At 52.3% G+C, this 19,565-nt stretch overlaps 1 protein-coding gene across 1 annotated transcript in view; it reads right to left on the bottom strand.

The window, feature by feature from the left end:
• LOC144668194 (cilia- and flagella-associated protein 161-like) overlaps positions 1-18,814 on the bottom strand; it is a 58,407-nt gene extending 39,593 nt beyond the window's left edge. The window contains exon 1 of the mRNA XM_078529929.1: positions 18,641-18,814. Within this exon, the coding sequence (XP_078386055.1) occupies positions 18,641-18,709 (69 nt within the window). The 5' untranslated portion in view covers positions 18,710-18,814. The remainder of the gene's footprint in view (positions 1-18,640) is intronic.
• Between the last annotated feature and the right edge of the window lie 751 nt (positions 18,815-19,565).

Raw genomic sequence — 19,565 nt, forward strand, 5'->3', positions numbered from 1 at the left:
ATTTAAAAGGATGTGGAGCAGGAGGCAGCAGTGAAGAGGTGGTCCTGAAATTCTTGCAAGGAAGTGAGTGACTGTTTTGGCGATAAAAATATACAAATTTTAGCACTTAGATAAAAGTTTACTGTAAAATGTTTCCTATGTATCCAAAATCTTCCACTGTTTTTATTGTTGCATCTCTTGATAGCCTTTTTTCTGCTGGGTACTGGGATTGTTCTTGCTCAGTGCCAGATAGCCTCACGAGTCAATGTCCTCAAGAATGGGGTGCTAACTGGAAAATGGGAAGGCACGAATGCTTTGTGCTGGCTACGTGTGCAAAGTTAACTGGTTAAATCCCAACAGTACCCATTCAAGTATTTATTGGTCCCTCAGCCTCGAATTTTCCTAACCAATACCTAATATCTCTAGGCTTGTGTTGGTTGGAGTGTGTTCACTGAAATGACAGCACGCTCCATAATGAACAAACAGAAATTCTGCCTGTGTAGAGTTCACAATTAATTGTGTTGGAGATGCTGTGCTGAAACACAGCTGACCAAAACAAGTAAGGATGAAAGAATTGCTCTGCTTGAATTTTATTCCCCTATAGGCATTCAGGCTTTCTCACCTAAATCAAAAGTGGTAATAGATTCAGGCCACCAAAGGTATCTGATAAGAAGTAAATTTTTTTATTCATTCATGGGATGTAGGCTTCGCTGGCTGGGCCAGCATTTATTGCCCATCCTAGTTGCCCTTGAGAAGGCGGTGGTGAGTTGCCTTCTTGAACCACTACAGTCCATGTGGTGTAGGTACACCCACAGTGCTGTTGGAGAGGGAGTTCCAGGATTTTGACCCAGCAGCAGTGAAGGAACACCGATATATTTCCAAGTCAGGATGGTGAATGACTTGGAGGGGAACTTCCAGGTGGTGGTGTTCCCATCTATCTGCTGCCCTTATCCTTCTAGATTGTAGCGGTGATGGGTTTGGAGGGTGCTATCAAAGGAGCCTTGGTGAATTCCTGCAATGCATATTGTAGGTAGTTCACACTGCTGCTACTGTGCATTGGTGGTGGAGGGAGTGAATGTTTGTGGATGTGGTGCCAATCAAGCAGGCTGTTTTGTCCTGGATGGTGTCCAGTTTCTTGAGTGTTGTGGGAGCTGCACTCATCCAGGCAAGTGGGGAGTATTCCATCACACTCCTGACTTGTGCCTTGTAGATGGTGGACAGGCTTTGGGGAGTCAGGAGGTGGGTTACTCATCGCATGATTCCTAGCCTCTGACCTGCTCTTGTAGCCATAGTATTTATATGGTTAGCCCAAGTCAGTTTCAGGTCAATGGTAACCCCAGGATGTTGATAGTGGGGTATTCAGTGATGGTAATACCATTGAACATCAAGGGGCGATGGATGGATTATCTCGTGTTGGAAATGGTCATCGCCTGATACTTGTGTGACGCGAATGTTACTTGCCACTTGTCAGCCCAAGCCTGGATATTGTCCAGGTCTTGCTGCATTTGGACATGGATTGCTTCAGTATCTGAGGAGTCGTGAATGGTGCTAAACATTGTACAATCATTAGCCAACATCTCCACTTCTGACCTCATGATGGAAGGAAGACCATTGATGAAGCAACTGAAGATGGTTGGGCCGAGGACATTACCCTGAGGAACTCCTGCAGTGATGTCCTGGAGCTGAGATGACTAACCTCCAACAACCACAACCATCTTCCTTTGTGCTCAGTATGACTCCAACCAGCGGAGAGTTTTCCCCCTGATTCCCACTGACTACAGTTTTGCTAGGGTTGCTTGATGTCACACTTGGTCAAATGCGTCCTTGATGTCAAGGGCAATCACTCTCAACTCACTTCGGGAGTTCAGCTCCTTTGTCCATGTTTGAACCTAGGTTGTAATGAGGTCAGGAGCTGAGTGGCCCTAGCGGAACCCAAACTGGGCGTCAGTAAGCAGGTTATTTCTAAGCAAGTGCCACTTGATAGCATTGTTAATGACCCCTTCTATTACTTTACTGATGATGGAGAGTAGACTGATGGGACAGTAATTGGCCAGGTTGGATTGTCCTGCTTTTTGTGTACAGGACATACCTGGGCAATTTTCCACATAGCCGGGTAGATGCCAGTGTTGTAGAATTACTGGAAAGGCTTGACTAGTGGCGTGGCAAGTTCTGGAGCACAAGTTTTCAGTACTATTGCCGGAATATTGTCAGGTCCTATTGCTTTTACAGCATCCAGTGCCTTCAGCTGTTTCTTGATATCACGTGGAATGAATCGAATTGGCTGAAGACTGGCATCTATGATGCTGGAGACCTCCGGAGAAGGCCAAGATGGATCATCCACTCGGCACTTCTGGCTGAAGATTGTAGCAAATGTCTTTTGCACTGATGTGCTGGGCTCCTCCATCATTGAGGAGCCTCCTCCTCCAGTGAGTTGTTTAAATGTCCACCACCATTCAAGACTGGATGTGGCAGGACTGCAGAGCTTAGATCTGATCTGTTCATTGTGGGATCACTTAGCCCTGTCTATCACTTGCTGTTTGGCATGCAAGTTTTTCTGTGTTATAGCTTCACCAGGTTGACAGGTCATTTTTAGGTATGCCATTTTAGGTGCTGCTCCTGGCATGCCCTCCTGCACTCTTCATTGAGAGGATGAGGTCAAGTACGTTTTTCCATCTTGTTGGTTCCCTCACCACCTGCCTAGCAGTCGGTCAGCTCGGTAAATAGTGGTGCTACCGAGCCACTGTTGGTGAAGTCCCCCACCCAGAGTACATTCTGAGCCCTTGCTGTTCAACCTAGAGGAGCACTGATGCCATTGGGTCTGGAGTCAATGTTGAGGACTCCCAGGGCAACTCCCTTCCAACTGTATATCGGTGTGCCACCACCTCTGCTGGGCCTGTCCTGATGGTGGGAGAGGACATATCCAGGTATTCCATGAAGACAGCTCTCCCAATTTTGGCACTAGCCCCCCAGATGTTAGTAAGGAGGACTTTGCAGGGTCAACAGGGCTGGGATTGCCATTGTCGTTTCCGGTGCCTAGGTCGATTTTATTCCTTTTTTGTGGTGGCTTGCTAAGCCATTTTAGAGCCACTCAGGGGGCATTGGTCTGGGACGTTATCTGTCAGGTATTCCATGAGGACAGCCAGATTTCATTAGTGAACCAGATGGGTTTTTACAACAATCGACAATGGTTCCATGGTCATCATTAGTCCGTGGCGGGATTCGAACCCAGGTCCCCAGAGCATTACCCTGGGATCTCTGGATTACTAGTCCAGTGACAATACCACTCCACCATCACCTCCAGACAGGCTAACGTGTTGTTGTGCATTATCTATTCATTTTCAATGCCTCTGTTAGAACAGAGAAGAGTAGAGAAGAGAAGAATTTGTATGACCATAGTAATTTATAGGCCAATTTCTCCTTTAACTCCTCTCACTTCCTCCAAATAAAAGGTGTGGCTATGGGTACCCGCATGGGCCCCAGCTATGCCTGTCTCTTTATGGGGTATGTGGAACATTCCTTGTTCCAGTCCTACTCCGGCCCCCTCCCACAACTCTTTCTCCGGTACATCGATGATTACTTCGGTGCTGCTTCATGCTCTCGTCGGGACCTGGAAAAATTTATTAATTTTGCTTCCAATCTCCACCCCTCCATCATTTTCACATGGTCCATCTCTGACACTTCTCTTCCCTTCCTTGACCCCTCTGTCTCAATTTCTGATGATAGACTGTCCACCAATATCCATTACAAGCCTACCGACTCCCACGGCTACCTCGACTACAGCCCCTCACACCCCGCTTCCTGTAAAGACTCCATCCCATTCTCTCAGTTCCTTCGCCTCCGTCGCATCTGTTCTGATGACGCTACCTTCAAAAACAGCTCCTCTGACATGTCCTCCTTCTTCCTTAACCGAGGTTTTCCATCCACGGTCGTTGACAGGGCCCTCAACCGTGTCCGGCCCATATCCCGCGCATCCTCCCTCACGCCTTCTCCTCCTTCCCAGAAACATGATAGGGTCCCCCTTGTCCTCACTTATCACCCCACCAGCCTCCGCATTCAAAGGATCATCCTCCGCCATTTTCGCCAACTCCAGCATGATGCCACCACCAAACACATCTTCCCTTCACCCCCCCTGACGGCATTTCGTAGGGATCGTTCCCTCCAGGACACCCTGGTCCACTCCTCCATCACCCCCTACTCCTCAACCCCCACCTATGGCACCTCCCCATGCCCACGCAGAAGATGCAACACCTGCCCCTTCACTTCCTCTCTCCTCACCGTCCAAGGGCCCAAACACTCCTTTCAAGTGAAGCAGCATTTCACTTGCATTTCCCCTAACTTAGTCTACTGCATTCGTTGCTCCCAATGCGGTCTCCTCTACACTGGAGAGACCAAACGCAAACTGGGCGACCGTTTTGCAGAACACCTGCGGTCTGTCCGCAAGAAAGACCCAAACCTCCCTGTCGCTTGCCATTTTAACACTCCACCCTGTTCTCTTGCCCACATGTCTGTCCTTGGCTTGCTGCATTGTTCCAGTGAAGCCCAACGCAAACTGGAGGAACAGCACCTCATCTTCCGACTAGGCACTTTACAGCCTTCCGGGCTGAATATTGAATTCAACAACTTTAGATCTTAAACTCCCCCTCCCCCCATCCCCACCCCGTTTCTCCCCCCCCTCCCTTTTTTTTCAATAATTTATATAGATTCTTCTTTCCCCACCTATTTCCATTATTTTTAAATCTAAAACTAAAACCTTGTTAGTCTTTTCCACCCCACCCCCACTAGAGCTGTACTTTGAGTATCCTGTCTTCCATTCTTAATTAGCACTTTTCTTAGACAAATATCACCACCTTCAACACCTCTTTGATCCTTTTGTCTGTGACATCTTTTGATTATCTGCTCCTATCACTGCTTATCTCCACAATCACCACACTGTCTCAACTTCTCTCTCCCCCCACCCCCCGCCACCACCCCTACCTTAAACCATCTTATATTTCACCCCTCTCCTAACTATGCTTCACTTCTGCCGAAGGGCCGTGAAGGCTCGAAACGTTAACTGATTTCTTCTCCACCGATGCTGCCAGACCTGCTGAGTTTTTCCAGGTAATTCTGTTTTTGTTTTGTAATTTATAGGCTGTGGTTTCTATAACAATGTTCAGCTGTAAATGGCACTAAATTACTTCTCCCAGTGCAGTTATCAGTAATCATTGTTTATATTCAATCTTCAGACAATCAAAAGATGCTAAAATTAATCAAGTATGCGTAGCATACAGATCGGTTGTGTATCAAAAGCAGATGGGAATGTTTTACCGAGTATGTGCAGGCAATGAGAATCCCAGCTGTACCAGCACATATTGGAATATCTGGGCAGCAGCTCGGAATGTTTCTGCTGTTGGTGAATGGCTAGGTCCCTAACTGCTAGTAAGTGCAGTCTTTTGGATGAGATGTTAAACTGAGGCCTTGTCCACCTTCTCAGGTGGATATAAAAGAACCCTGGACACTATTTGAAGTGCACAGTGTAGCTATCCCTGATGTCCTGGCCAAATTTATCCCTCAATCAGCTACACACACATAGATTATCAAGTTATCTCAATGCTGTTTGTGGGACTTTGTTGTGAGCAATTTGGCTGCAACATTTCCTACAGTGACTACACTTCAAAAGTACATCATTGATTGTGAAGTGCTTTGGGATGCCCTGTAGTCAAGAAATGAAACACTTTCTTATGACTTTAAGTGCTCAGAAAATGGGCAGAACTTAATGCCCTCCCCTGAGGGTTTGGAGGTGGGGGAGGGCATTTAATCAAGCTAGAGGGTATGGGATTTGGACCCCACCACCTTCCTGTCTCTGCACCGATTAAGTCCAAGGCGGGAAGGCTCATGGATGGTCTTCCCATCCGGACATCCATTGAGGCTCTTAAGTTGGAAATTATTGCTCACTTAAGGGCCTCATTCAGCTGCCGCTGGAATTCAAACAGCAGCGGGTGAGGCAGTCACCATGTAGGTAGCCCAAAAAGCAAACACTTGTCAGATTTGCTTGAGGACTCCTGTAGGAAGGGAGGGGCAGGGGGTCCCTTGTTATCAAGCACTCAGTACCTTATCAAGAAATCTGGCATTGGGAAGGTGGGCCCACTGAGAGCCACCCCTTACCCTTTCTTCCAACATCCCATCCTAGCCACGAACCCCCTCCCCACGACCCCATCCCACACTCACTCCCCTTTCGCCTGGAGTGCCTCGCTGGTCCTGGGTCTCTTGTGGGTGCATTGCCAGCAGTTACCACCCACTGCTCCCGGTAGAACTGCCTGCAATGGAGAGCCGCTGACAACTCATGAATGGCAGGATTTTCACCCCCAGCGTGCTTGGTCCTGAGGAAGGCCCACCACTGGTCACTTAATACTTGATTGGCACTTAATACAGCAGGTCTTTCCCAAAGGAGACATTGCAGGCCTCTCGCTAGCTCTCCAGCCGGTGGGAGAGACCCTTGTTACCTGGTTCAAGTTCAATCCAAAGACTCCCTCCAAATCATTTTTCATTATGCCATAATATTATGCAATAACAGCCACTAGATGGAGTCTGTGTTCAAGTACATAGTTAAATTCTGGTTAACAGTGCCACATATGAAAAGGTTTTAAATAACTTCAAGACTGCACAAACATTAGAAATTTTAAGCTTCTGTGCACAAGAAAAAATGGAATGGATAACATTTGTACAGTTGAGAACATATGCTGGTTAAAACTAGACATCAAGCTGAGAGTAATGCTTGACTCAGTAGTTGCATTCCCACCGAAAAGATATTGATTCAAACCCACATTTGATTGCCCTGGCAAGCAGAAACCAGAGTCCCCACTCCCCCCATGACACCTAGCTGGATCTTCTGGTAGCAAATTATGAGTTAAGCAAACAACCTGTCCACATTAATAAAGGTCATTGTAACACAAAAGCCTAGTCTGTTGGATGTGGAGGAAATGGGTTGGCTAATGTGCCATTTGCATGGAAAAGAAAGAAGCCCTGACAGAGAACTTCCAATGTTGTACAGACTCACTAACTGAGTGAAGGCTCTGGTTCCAGGAGGCATTTGCATAAACACTGGGCATTTCACATAATGTCACAATCCTACTGAAACTAGTGTACATTCAATAAAGTGCAGCAGGAAAGCAATAACCTGCTCACTGACGCCCAGTTTGGGTTGCACCAGGGCTACTCAGCTCCTGACCTCATTATAGCCTTGGTTCAAACATGGACAAAAGAGCTGAACTCCCGAGGTGAGGTGAGAGTGACTGCCCTTCACATCAAGGCAGCAATTGACAGAGTGTGGCATCAAGGAGCCCTAGCAAAACTGGAGTCAATGGAAATCGGGGGGGAAACTCTCTGCTTATTGGAGTAATACCTAGCACAATGGAATATGGTTGTGGTTGTTGGAGGTCAGTCATCTCAACTCCAGGACATCACTGCAGGAGTTCCACAGGGTAATGTCCTCGGCCCAATCATCTTCAGTTGCTTCATCAATGACCTTCCTTCCATCATAAGGTCAGAAGTGGAGATGTTCGCTAATGATTGTACAATGTTCAGCACTATTCACGACTCCTCAGATACTGAAGCAGTCCATGTCCAAATGCAGCAAGACCTGGACAATATCCAGGCTTGGGCTGACAAGTGGCAAGTAACATTCGCACCACACAAGTGTCAGGCAATGACCATCTCCAACAAGAGATAATCTAACTATTGCCCCTTGATGTTCAATAACATTACCATCGTTGAATCCCCCACTATCAACATCCTGGGGGTTACCATGACCAGAAACTGAACTGGACCAGTCATATAAATACTGTGGCTACAAGAGCAGGTCAGAGGCTAGAAATCATGTAATGAGTAGCCCACCTCCTGACTCCTCAAAGCCTGTCCACCATCTACATGGCACAAGTCAGGAGTGTGATGGAATACTCCCCACTTGCCTGGATGAGTGCAGCTCCCACAACATTCAAGAAGCTGGACACCGTCCAGGACAAAGCAACCACTTGATTGGCACCACATCCACAAACATTCACCCCCTCCACCACCAACACACAGTGGCAGCAATGTGTACCATCTACAAGATGCACTGCAGGAATTCACCAAGGCTCCTTCCAAACCCATGGCCACTACCATCTAGAAGAACAAGGGCAGCAGATAGATGGGAACGCTACCACCTGGAAGTTGCCCTCCAAGTCACTCACCATCCTGACTTGGAAATATATCGGTGTTCCTCCACTGTCGCTGGGTCAAAATCCTATACTCCCTTCCTAACAGCACTGTGGGTGTACCTACACCACATGGACTGCAATGGTTCAAGAAGGCAGCTCACCACCACCTTCTCAAGGGCAACTAGGGATGGGCAATAAATGCTGGCCCAGCCAGTGAAGCCCACATCCCACGAATGAATTTTTAAAAATCCCAAATTGTACTCATACAAGGAAGTGCACTCACACATTGATGATGTAAGATTATCAAAATTCAAAACATACAAAGTATATCTTGGCCAGATGAATACAGTCAGAGAGGCTTTACATTTCGTTAAGTGCTCACTTGTTTCTATCATCAAATATGCCATTAGGCAAACTTGATGGTTTGAACATTTAGTAATAGGTTTGTTCCTTTAATAACTTGTGGTTGGTGCATGAACAACTGTTTGCTGTTTAAACTCTTTAACACATTCCAAAAAGCTGAAGTGATGAATTGAATATGCATTAGTGGATTTGACTGAATTGCACGAATTGAGGTTGAAGGAAATTGGATCAAATCGAAGGAAATTGGATTGAGCATTTTCTCCTATGTGCATTTTGTTAAAACACAATTGAATTAAGAAACACATAGTGGAGTTCGAAATGGACAGTGATCATAGTGACATGATGATGATGTTGAAGCCACTTCTTCAAAATACCAAAATGAATGGTTAATTCTGTTCTTATAGGAGTGGTACCCCTTAAGCTATATATATCCAACTGTCACTCGCTAACCGAAAGAGATGGCTACAGTTCTTTGTGCACTATGGCTTTTACCTACTTATTGTTGATGAGTACAGGGACCAGCTATATTAGTAAATTAAATCACTCATTAACTGAAATTCAAAGCACTATCAGCTTTAGCGAATTGCAAAACTACTTCCATTGGTTTCGGCAGTGCAACATGGTTGCTGATGATTTAATTTCTCCTGTATAACTCTCCACTATCCACTCCACCCTCACCTCAAATGACAAGTGTGAGGAGCTCATGGAATTCTTTACTTCTTTGTCACCAAGGTTGGGAAGAGCTTAGAAGAGTACGAGGTGACTTTATTGAAACCTTTAAGATCCTGAGGGGTCTTGACAGGGTGGACGGAAGACGGTGTTCTCTCTTGTGGGAAAATCTAGAACTAGGGGTCACTGTTTAAAATAAGGATTGCTCATTTAAGACAGGGATGAGGAGAATTTTTTTCTCTCAGAGGGTTGAGAGTATTTGGAACTCTCTTCCTCAAAAGGCAGAGTCTTTGAATATTTTTAAGGCAGAGCTAGATTGATTCTTGATTAGCACGGAGGTAAAATGTTATCGGGGGCATGCAGGATTGTGGAGTTGAGGTTACAATCAGGTCAGCCATGATCTAATTGAATGGCGGAGCAAGATCGAGGGGCTAAGTGGCCTACTCCTGCTCCTAATTCGTATGTTTATATCCATTCAGCTGCCTCTGCTGCATCTCTCTCTTCCTCTTCTCCATCATGGTAAACTTCTCCCAAGTTTCCTCCATGCTCTAGTCCTGAACCCACACCTTTCTCTAGTTTCATCCTAGTTCCTAACTCCCCATCTCCAACTTCGCTTTCATTTCTAAGATCCTTGAACATGTTATTGCCTCCTGAATTTGTGGCCATCTTTCCCACAACTCCATGACTGAATCTCCCCAATCAGGTTTGCATCATTGCCACAGCACTGAAGCAACCCTAATGAAAGTCACAATTGATATCCTATGTGACTGTGATTGTGGTACATTATCCTTCTTTATCCTTCTCATTCTGTGTGCACCAACCTTCTCCAATTCCTCATCTCTATTATCTCTGTTATCCAACTGGTGAGGCAACTGCTTTCATTCTTAAAAATCCAATCACATTCAAAGGATCTCCTACTTCTCTTCCCACTCCCACATCTCCAGAGTGCCCAAGGATTCTGATGAAGAGTCATACGGACTCGAAACGTCAACTGTATCCCTCTCCACAGATGCTGTCAGACCTGCTGAGTTTTTCCAGGCATGTTTGTTTTTGCCCAAGGATCTATCCTTGGCTCCCTCCTATTTCTCATCTGCATGCTTCCCCTCAACCACATCATCTGAGGGCATGATATACGCTGATTACATTGAGCTCTACATTACCTCCCTCAACTGCCTCCATTTTGTCAGCCTGCTTGTCCCCAATATCCAGTTCAGAATCAGACACAATTTCACCATCAATTCCAACCCCTTCCTGGCTGGCCACTGGCCACATTACCCATTGGCCTTCAGCCGTCTAGGTCCTCAAACTCCAAAATTCCCTCCTTGACAATCCTCTAGTGAACCAGATGGATTTTCACAACATCAGACTTTTAATTCCAGATTTGTATTGCATTCAAATTTCACCATCTGCTATGGTGGGATTTGAACCCAGGTCTCTGGAATACTAGTCAGTGACAATACCACAATACCACTATGCCACCGGCTCCCCCTGAATAATATTCATTATATTACCAGTTGAATCAAGAACATTGGTGCCAACACTAAAACTACTGCACAAGGATGATTTAAGATGCTCAGCAACTCTATGGTTTTGATCAAAACTTTTCAAGCTGCAAATCTTTCCATTAGACGTGGTAGGAAATGGTCAGCAAAAAACAGGCACACAGGCAGAAAAAAATTAGCCTCCAAATGTTGCCAGCACTGCCAGTTATATTTGCCTCAGGAGCACTTTGCTTTGCAGAGACTCCTAGCGAAGTGAAATACATTATCTGCATAGGAATTAGGTCCCCTGACTATATTATAGCCGTTTTATATTGGTGGATATTATCAATGCAACCAGCCTGTTTCAGCAAAGATGCCAATTGACACAATGTGGTTTAGTTTTGGGGCTTAATGGTTAAGCTCAGAAACCACTTCTGGCAATGCTGTTGTGACTGCATGCATCTTATTAACTACGATTTGGAATGCAGTTTCCACTTGAGTATGCATCTTTTTTTGGTGTAATTCAGCTTCAATCAGCATAGCCAATGCAAAAGATTACATAATTTTAAGTGCAAGTAGGTTGAGCATAATTCAAGTTTCCACCTTCTTTTGCATTGATTTTTAAAAAAAATCACACTAGAAGCAGGCCCCAAAACTGGCCATGCCCTCTGGATAAATTAATCAACATCAGGAGTTTCCGCAAATCGTGTTTAATTGCAGCCCTTTGAGGAGGCTCTATTCAGCTGGTTTTTCTGGGTGAGAGGACACTAATTAATAGGAACATTTTGAAAGGTTTTGAAAGAAACTGACTACTGTACCCCAATATATACAACCCGTTTATAGTTATATGTTTAAAGCAATTTTCAGTCATTTAAATTTGTGTTACTCACAGGTGATGGATTGACACTATGATTTAAAATTCTTATTTTGTGTGATAACACCATTTTCAGCTGTATTATCAAACCTCAGTCCCAAGTTACCACTCTTAAAATATGTCAAAGAATATTTTTAAACTATGCCCTTTGACTCCCTTGTCAATCAAGACTCCATTTAACTCAGCCTTAAAGATATTCAATGACCCTGCCTTCACCGTACACTGAGGAAGAGAGTTCCACAAGCTCATGACCCTCTGGGAGAAAAAATTCTCCTCATTTCCTTCATAAATGGGAAACCCCTTATTTTTAATCTGTGTCTCCTCGTTCTAGTCTCTCCCACAAGGGGAGACATCCTTTCAGCATCCATCCTGCCAAGTCCTCTCAGGTTCTTATATGTTTTAATAAGATCACCTCTCATTCTTCTAAACTCAAATGGAAACCTGTCTGACCTTTCCTCATAGGATAACACCCTCATTCCAGTAATCCACTGAATGAGCCTTCTCTGAATTGCTTCAAATGCACGTATATTTCTTCTTAGGTAAGGAGACCAAAACTGTACTCTAGGTGTGGTCTCACCAATGCCCTGTACAGTCCTAACACGCACCTCCATCCTCCCTGCTATAAAGGCCAACATTTCATTTTCCTTCCTAATTACTTGCTGTACCTGCATGCTGACTTTTTGTGATTCATGTGCAAGGACACCCAGATCCCTTTGTACCCCAGCATTCTGCAGTCTCCCTCCATTTAAATAATATTCTCTCTTTCTATCCTACCTGCCAAAGTGGATTGCCTCACATTTTCCAACAACATACTCTATGTCAAACTTTTGTCCACTTACTTATCGATATCCCTTTGCAGACTCTTTGCATCCACCTCATAACTTGTTTCCTTCCTACTTTTCTATAATCAGCAAATGTGGTTGCAATACAGTCTGTCCCTTCATCCAAGTCATTGATGTAGATCGTAAATAGCTGAGGCTTCAGCACTGATCCCTGTGGCTCTCCACTAGTTACAGTTTGCCAACCTAAAAATGACCTGGCCCAACTTTCTGTTTACTGTTAGTTAGCCAACCCTGTATCAATGCTAAAATATCACCTCCTACAGCATGAGGTCTTATCTTGTGTAGTAACCGTTTATGTGGCAACTTATTGATTGCCTTCTGGAAATCCAAATATACTACATCTACTGGCTCCCCTTTATCCACCCTGTTTGTTACATCCTCAAAGAACTCTTGTAAATTTGTCAAGCCTGATTTCCATTTCATAAAAATCATGTTGACTCTGGCTGATTGTATTATGATTTTCTAAATATCCCACTGTTACTTCCTTAAAACTGGACTCCAACATTTTTTTAATGACAGATGTTAGGCTAACTGGCCTGTAGTTTCCTGCTTTCTGTCTCCCTCCTTTCTTGAATAGTAGTATTACGTTTGTGGTTTTCCAATCCGCTGGGTCCTTTCCAGAATCTAAGGAATTTTGGAATATTACAACTACTGCATCCACTATCTCTGCATCCATTTCTTTTAAGACCCTAGGATGACGAACATCCGGTCCAGGGGACTTGTCAGCCTTCAGAGCCATTAGTTTTCCCAGTACTTCTCTAGAGATCATGATTGTTTTAAGTTCCTCCCTCGTTTTTGTCCCCTGCTTTTCTACTATTCGTGGAATGCTTTTTAATGTCTTCTACTGTGAAGACAGATACAAAATCCTTGTTCAAAGTCTTTCCTGTTTCCTATCATTAATTCCCCAGTCTCATCCTCTAATTAGAATTAGGGGTTAGGGTTATGTTACAGTATTGGTAGTATGGGGATAGGGGGTTAGTGTGGGGTTTAGGGTTGGGAAAAAAGGTGGAAATAAGGTTAAGGAATGGGATTAGGTTTATTGTTGGGGATAAAATTAGGATATAGGGTTAGGGAATAAGTTTAAAACATAGGAATAGGGGATTAGCAAGAGTGTATAGCTAGGGAGTTGGGAATAGGGTCAGGTTTTGAGCGAAAGAATTAGGAGGTAGGATCAAGTAAGTACGATAGGATTAAGGGGAAAGTTCATGATTAGGTCAGGGTAAGGGGATTGGGTTAGAGGAACAGTGCCAGGATTTGGGGACAGGTCAGGAGGCACAGGATTGGAGAAAAGGGTTAGAGGGATGTTTTGGTTTGGGTGAAAAGGTAGGTTTAGGGTTGGGGATGGGATTGGGAAATAAGGTTAAGTGGACAGGATCAGGGAGATTGGAGTTAGAGTCAGGATGGGGGATAAGGTTGGGGGATAGTGCTAGTGCATAGAGTTAGGGGGGTTAGTAAGAGCAGATATAGGGCGGGATTTTTCCGTTCCCGTCTGTGGCTGGGATTTTCCGGTTGCGCTAAAAGTCAATGGACTCTTGGCTGCCTCTCCAAATTTTTCATTCCTGCCTGTGACGATTCTTGCCATGGGAGGGACTGGAAAATCCCAACCATAGCTAGGGAGTTAAAATTGAGGATAGAGTTAGGGAATTGGATAAGGGGAAAAGAGTTACGCTAAAGTCGGGGTCAGGGGAATGGGATCACGATTAAGAACATGAAGGATCGGGATTGCAAATAGGGATTGGGATAAGGGTAATGCAATCGGGATGAGGGAAATGGAGGCCGTGATGAGGGGAATGGGGGTCAGGGTTGGAGAAATGGGGGTCAGGATGGGGGAATGGGGATTTGGGGATTGGAGGTCGGGATTGGGGGAGTGGAGGTCAGGGTAGGGGGGATGGGGGTCGGGGTTGGGGGGATGGGGGTTAGGATTGGGGAAATGGGGGTCGGGGTTAGGGGAATGGGGGTCAGGGGTTAGGGAATGGGAGTCGGGGGTTAGTGGAATGGGGGTTGGGGGTTAGGGGAATGGGGGTCAGGGTTTACGGGACGAGGTCAGGTGGACGGGGTCAAGGGGATGGTGTCGGGGCGGTGGGGGTCGGGGTGAGGATGAGGGGGATGGGGGTCGGGGTGAGGGGGATGGGGGTCGGGGTGAGGGGAATAGGGGTCAGGGTGAGGGGTGGGGGGTCAGGGTCTGGGGGGTGGGGGGTCAGGGTTAGGTGGATGGGGGTCGGGGTGAGGGGGATGGGGTCAGGGTGAGGGGAATAGGGGTCTGGGGGGTGGGGGTCAGGGTCTGGGGAGTGGGGGTCAGGGTTAGGGGGATGGGGGTCAGGGTCTGGAGGGTGGGGGGTCAGGGTCTGGAGGGTGGGGGGTCAGGGTCTGGAGGGTGGGGGACAGGGTCTGGGGGGTGGGGGTCAGGGTCTGGGGGGTGGGAGTCAGGGTTTAGGGGGATGGGGGTCAGGGACTGGGGGGTGGGGGTCAGGGTCTTGGGGGTGGGGGGTCAGGGTTAGGGGGGTGGGGGTCAGGGTTAGGGGGGTGGGGGTCGGAGTCTGGGGGTGGTGGTAAGGGTTAGGGGGTTGGGGGTCGGGGTGAGGGGGTGGGGGTCGGGGTGAGGGGTGGGGGGTCAGGGTCTGCGGGGTGAGGGTCAGGGTCTGGGGGGTGGCAGTCAGGGTCTGGGGGGTGGGGGTCAGGGTCTGGGGGGTGGGGGTCGGGGTCTGGGGAGTGGGGATCAGGGTTAGGGGGGGTGGGGGTCAGGGTTAGGGGGGTGGGGGTCAGGGTTAGGGGGGTGGGGGTCAGGGTTAGGGGGATGGGGGTCAGGGATAGAGGGATGGGGGTCAGGGTGAGGGGCATGGGGGTCAGGGTTAGGGGGTGGGGGTCGGGGTTAGGGGATGGGGGTCAGGGTTAGGGGGGTGGGGGTCAGGGTTAGGGGGGTGGGGGTCGGAGTCTGGGGGTGGTGGTAAGGGTTAGGGGGTTGGGGGTCGGGGTGAGGGGGTGGGGGTCGGGGTGAGGGGTCAGGGTCTGCGGGGTGAGGGTCAGGGTCTGGGGGGTGGGGGTCTGGGTCTGGGGGGTGGGGGTCGGGGTCTGGGGAGTGGGGGTCAGGGTTAGGGGGGGTGGGGGTCAGGGTTAGGGGAGTGGGGGTCAGGGTTAGGGGGGTGGGGGTCAGGGTTAGGGGGATGGGGGTCAGGGTTAGGGGGATGGGGGTCAGGGATAGAGGGATGGGGGTCAGGGTGAGGGGCATGGGGGTCAGGGTGAGGGGGGTCGGGCTGAGGGGGATGGGGGTCGGAGTCAGGGTCTGGGGGTGGGGGTCAGGGGTGGGGGTCGGGGTCTGGGGGGTGGGAGTCAGGGTTAGGGGGTGGGGGTCGGGGTCTGGGGGGTGGGGGTGGGGGTCAGGGTGAGGGGGATGAGGTTCGGGGTGGGGGGGTCAGGGTTAGGGGGGTGGGGGTCAGGGTTAGGGGGATTGGGGTCAGGGTTAGGCTGTTGGGGGTCAGGGTGAGGGGGGTCAGGCTGAGGGGGATGGGGGTCGGGGTGAGGGGGTGGGTGTCAGGGTGGGGGGGGTCAGGGTTAGGGGGGTCAGGGTTAGGGGGGTGGGGGTCAGGGATAGGGGGATAGGGGATGGGGGTCAGGGTGAGGGGCATGGGGGTCAGGGTGAGGGGGGTCGGGCTGAGGGGGATGGGGGTCGGGGTCAGGGTCTGGGGGGTGGGGTCTGGGGGGTGGGAGTCAGGGTTAGGGGGTGGGGGTCGGGGTCTGGGGGTGGGGGTCAGGGTGAGGGGGATGGGGTTTGGGGTGGGGGGGGTCAGGGTTAGGGGGATGGGGGTCAGGGTGAGGGGGGTCGGGCTGAGGGGGATGGGGGTCGGGCTGAAGGGGATGGGGGTCGGGGTCAGGGTCTGGGGGGTGGGGGTCAGGGTTAGGGGCTGGGGGTCAGGGTTAGGGGGTAGGGGTCAGGGTCTGGAGGGTGGGGGTCGGGGTTAGGGGGTGGGGGTCTGGGTTAGGGGTGTGGGGGTCAGGGTGAGGGGGGTGGGGGTCGGGGTGAGGGGGGTGGGGGTCAGGGTGAGGGGGGTGGGGGTCGGGGTGAGGTGGATGGGGGTGGGTGTCAGGGTTATGGGGTGGGGGTCAGGGTTAGGGGGGTGGGGGTCGGGGTGAGGGGGTTGGGGGTCAGGGTGAGGGGGGTGGGGGTCGGGGTGAGGGGGGTGGGGGTCGGGGTGAGGGGGGTGGGAGGGGTGGGGGTCGGGGTGAGGGGGTGGGGGTTCGGGGTGAGGGTGGGGGTCGCGGTGAGGGGGGTGGGGGTCGGGGTGAGGGGGTGGGAGGGGTGGGGGTCGGGGTGAGGGGGTCAGGGTGAGGGGGTGGGGGTCGAGGTGAGGGGGGTGGGGGTCAGGGTGAGGGGGGTGGAGGGTCAGGGTGAGGGGGTGGGGGTCGGGGTTAGGGGGGTGGGGGTCGGGGTGAGGGGGGTGGGGGTCGAGGTGAGGGGGGTGGGGGTCGGGGTGAGGGGTCGGGATGAGGGGGGTGGGGGTCGGGATGAGGGGGGTGGGGGTCGGGATGAGGGGGGTGGGGGGGTTGGGGGTCAGGTGAGGGGGGTGGGGGTCAGGGTGAGGCGGGTGGGGGTCGGGGTGAGGGGGGATGGGGGTCAGGGTGAGGGGGGTGGGGGTCAGGGTGAGGGGAGTGGGGGTCGGGGTTAGGGGGGCGTCAGGGTGAGGGGGGTGGGGGTCGGGGTTAGGGGGGGTCAGGGTGAGGGTGGATAGGGGTCGGGGTGAGGGGTTGGGGGTCGGGGTGAGGGTGGGTAGGGGTCGGGGTGAGGGGTCGGGGTGAGGGGTTGGGGGTCGGGGTGGGGTTGGGTAGGGATCAGGGTGAGGGGGGTGGGGGTCGGGATGAGGTGGTGGGGGTCGGGATGAGGGGGGTGGGGGTCGGGATGAGGGGGTGGGGGTCGGGATGAGGGGGGGTGGGGGTCCGGGTGAGGGTCGGGGTGAGGGGGATGGGGGTCAGGGTTAGGGGGTGGGGGTAGGGGTGAGGGGGGTGGGGGTCAGGGTGAGGGGGGTGGGGTTCAGGGTGAAGGGGGTGGGGGTCGGGGTGAGGGGGGTGGGGGTAGGCGTGAGGGGGTGGGGGTCAGGGTGAGGGGGGTGGGGGTCAGGGTGAGTGGGGTGGGGGTCAGGGTTAGGGGGTGGGGGTCAGGGTTAGGGGGTGGGGGTCAGGGGTGAGGGGGTGAGGGTCAGGGTGAGGGGGTGGGGGTCAGGGTGAGGGGGGTGGGGGTCAGGGTGAGGGGGTGGGGGTCAGGGTTAGGGGGTGGGGGTCAGGGTGAGGGGGTGAGGGTCAGGGTGAGGGGGTGGGGGTCAGGGTGAGGGGGGTGGGGGTCAGGGTGAGGGGGTGGGGGTCAGGGTTAGGGGGTGGGGGTCAGGGTTAGGGGGTGGGGGTCAGGGTTAGGGGGTGGGGGTCAGGGTGAGGGGGTGGGGGTCAGGGTGAGGGGGTGAGGGTCAGGGTGAGGGGGTGGGGGTCAGGGTGAGGGGGTGGGGGTGGGGGTCGGGGTGAGGGGGGTGGGAGGGGTGGGGGTCGGGGTGAGGGGGTGGGGTTCGGGGTGAGGGTGGGGGTCAGGGTGAGGGGGGTGGGGGTCAGGGTTAGGGGGTGGGGGTCAGGGTGAGGGGGTGAGGGTCAGGGTGAGGGGGTGGGGGTCAGGGTGAGGGGGGTGGGGGTGGGGGTCAGGGTGAGGGGGTGGGGGTGGGGGTCAGGGTGAGGGGGTGAGGGTCAGGGTGAGGGGGTGGGGGTCAGGGTGAGGGGGTGGGGGTCAGGGTGAGGGGGGTGGGGGTCAGGGTGAGGGGGTGGGGGTCAGGGTGAGGGGGGTGGGGGTCAGGGTGAGGGGGTGGGGGTCAGGGTGAGGGGGGTGGGGGTCAGGGTGAGGGGGGTGGGGTTCAGGGTGAGGGGGGTGGGGGTGGGGGTCAGGGTGAGGGGGGTGGGGGTGGGGGTCAGGGTGAGGGGGGTGGGGGTGGGGGTGGGGGTCAGGGTGAGGGGGGTGGGGGTGGGGGTCAGGGTGAGGGGGTGGGGGTGGGGGTCAGGGTGAGGGGGTGAGGGTCAGGGTGAGGGGGTGGGGGTCAGGGTGAGGGGGGTGGGGGTGGGGGTCAGGGTGAGGGGGTGGGGGGGATGGGGGGGGTCAGGGTGAGGGGGGTGGGGGTCAGGGTGAGGGGGTGGGGGTGGGGGTCAGGGTGAGGGGGTGGGGGGGATGGGGGGGGGGGGGGTCGGGCTCTGAGGGATTCGGGTCCGGATTCCCCAATGTCTCAGTTTCCTCACCTGGTCCAAGGTGAGATCTTCAAACCAGTTATGGAGCAGCACCGAGGGGTTGTAAGTTCTCTGGCCCATCGTCAGCCTCTCTCTCCGGCCGCCTTCACTTCACAAAATGCCGAGTCCGCAGCGTCTGAACAACAAACCCGTTCTCATGGCAACCGGCGGCCTTTGACCCTGCGACCGGGAAACATCCGCCGCGGCGGTTACCCATAGCAACAGGAGGAGAGAAGAAATGGGGAGAATGGGAGAGGAAGATGGGGGGGGGGAGAGGAAGATGGGGGGGGGGAGAGGAAGATGGGGGGGGAGGGGGAGAGGAAGATGGGGGGGGAGGGGGAGAGGAAGATGGGGGGGGGAGGGGGAGAGGAAGATGGGGGGGGGAGGGGGAGAGGAAGATGGGGGGGGGGAGAGGAAGATGGGGGGGGGGAGAGGAAGATGGGGGGGGGGAGAGGAAGATGGGGGGGGAGAGGAAGATGGGGGGGGGGAGAGGAAGATGGGGGGGGGGAGAGGAAGATGGGGGGGGGGAGAGGAAGATGGGGGGGGGAGAGGAAGATGGGGGGGGGGAGAGGAAGATGGGGGGGGGGGAGGAAGATGGGGGGGGGGAGAGGAAGATGGGGGGGGGAGAGGAAGATGGGGGGGGGAGAGGAAGATGGGGGGGGGGGGAGAGGAAGATGGGGGGGGGGGAGAGGAAGATGGGGGGGGGGAGAGGAAGATGGGGGGGGGAGAGGAAGATGGGGGGGGGGGGAGGGGGGAGGAGGGAGGAAGATGGGGGGGGGGGAAGAGGAAGATGGGGGGGGGGGAGAGAGGAAGATGGGGGGGGAGAGAGGAAGATGGGGGGGGGGGGGAGGAGAGGAGATGGGGGGGGGGGAGAGAGGAAGATGGGGGGGGGGAGAGAGGAAGATGGGGGGAGGGGGAGAGGAAGATGGGGGGGGGG

Source organism: Cetorhinus maximus, chromosome 26 (assembly GCF_964194155.1).
Source record: "Cetorhinus maximus chromosome 26, sCetMax3.hap1.1, whole genome shotgun sequence".
NCBI classification, from domain to species: domain Eukaryota; kingdom Metazoa; phylum Chordata; class Chondrichthyes; order Lamniformes; family Cetorhinidae; genus Cetorhinus; species Cetorhinus maximus.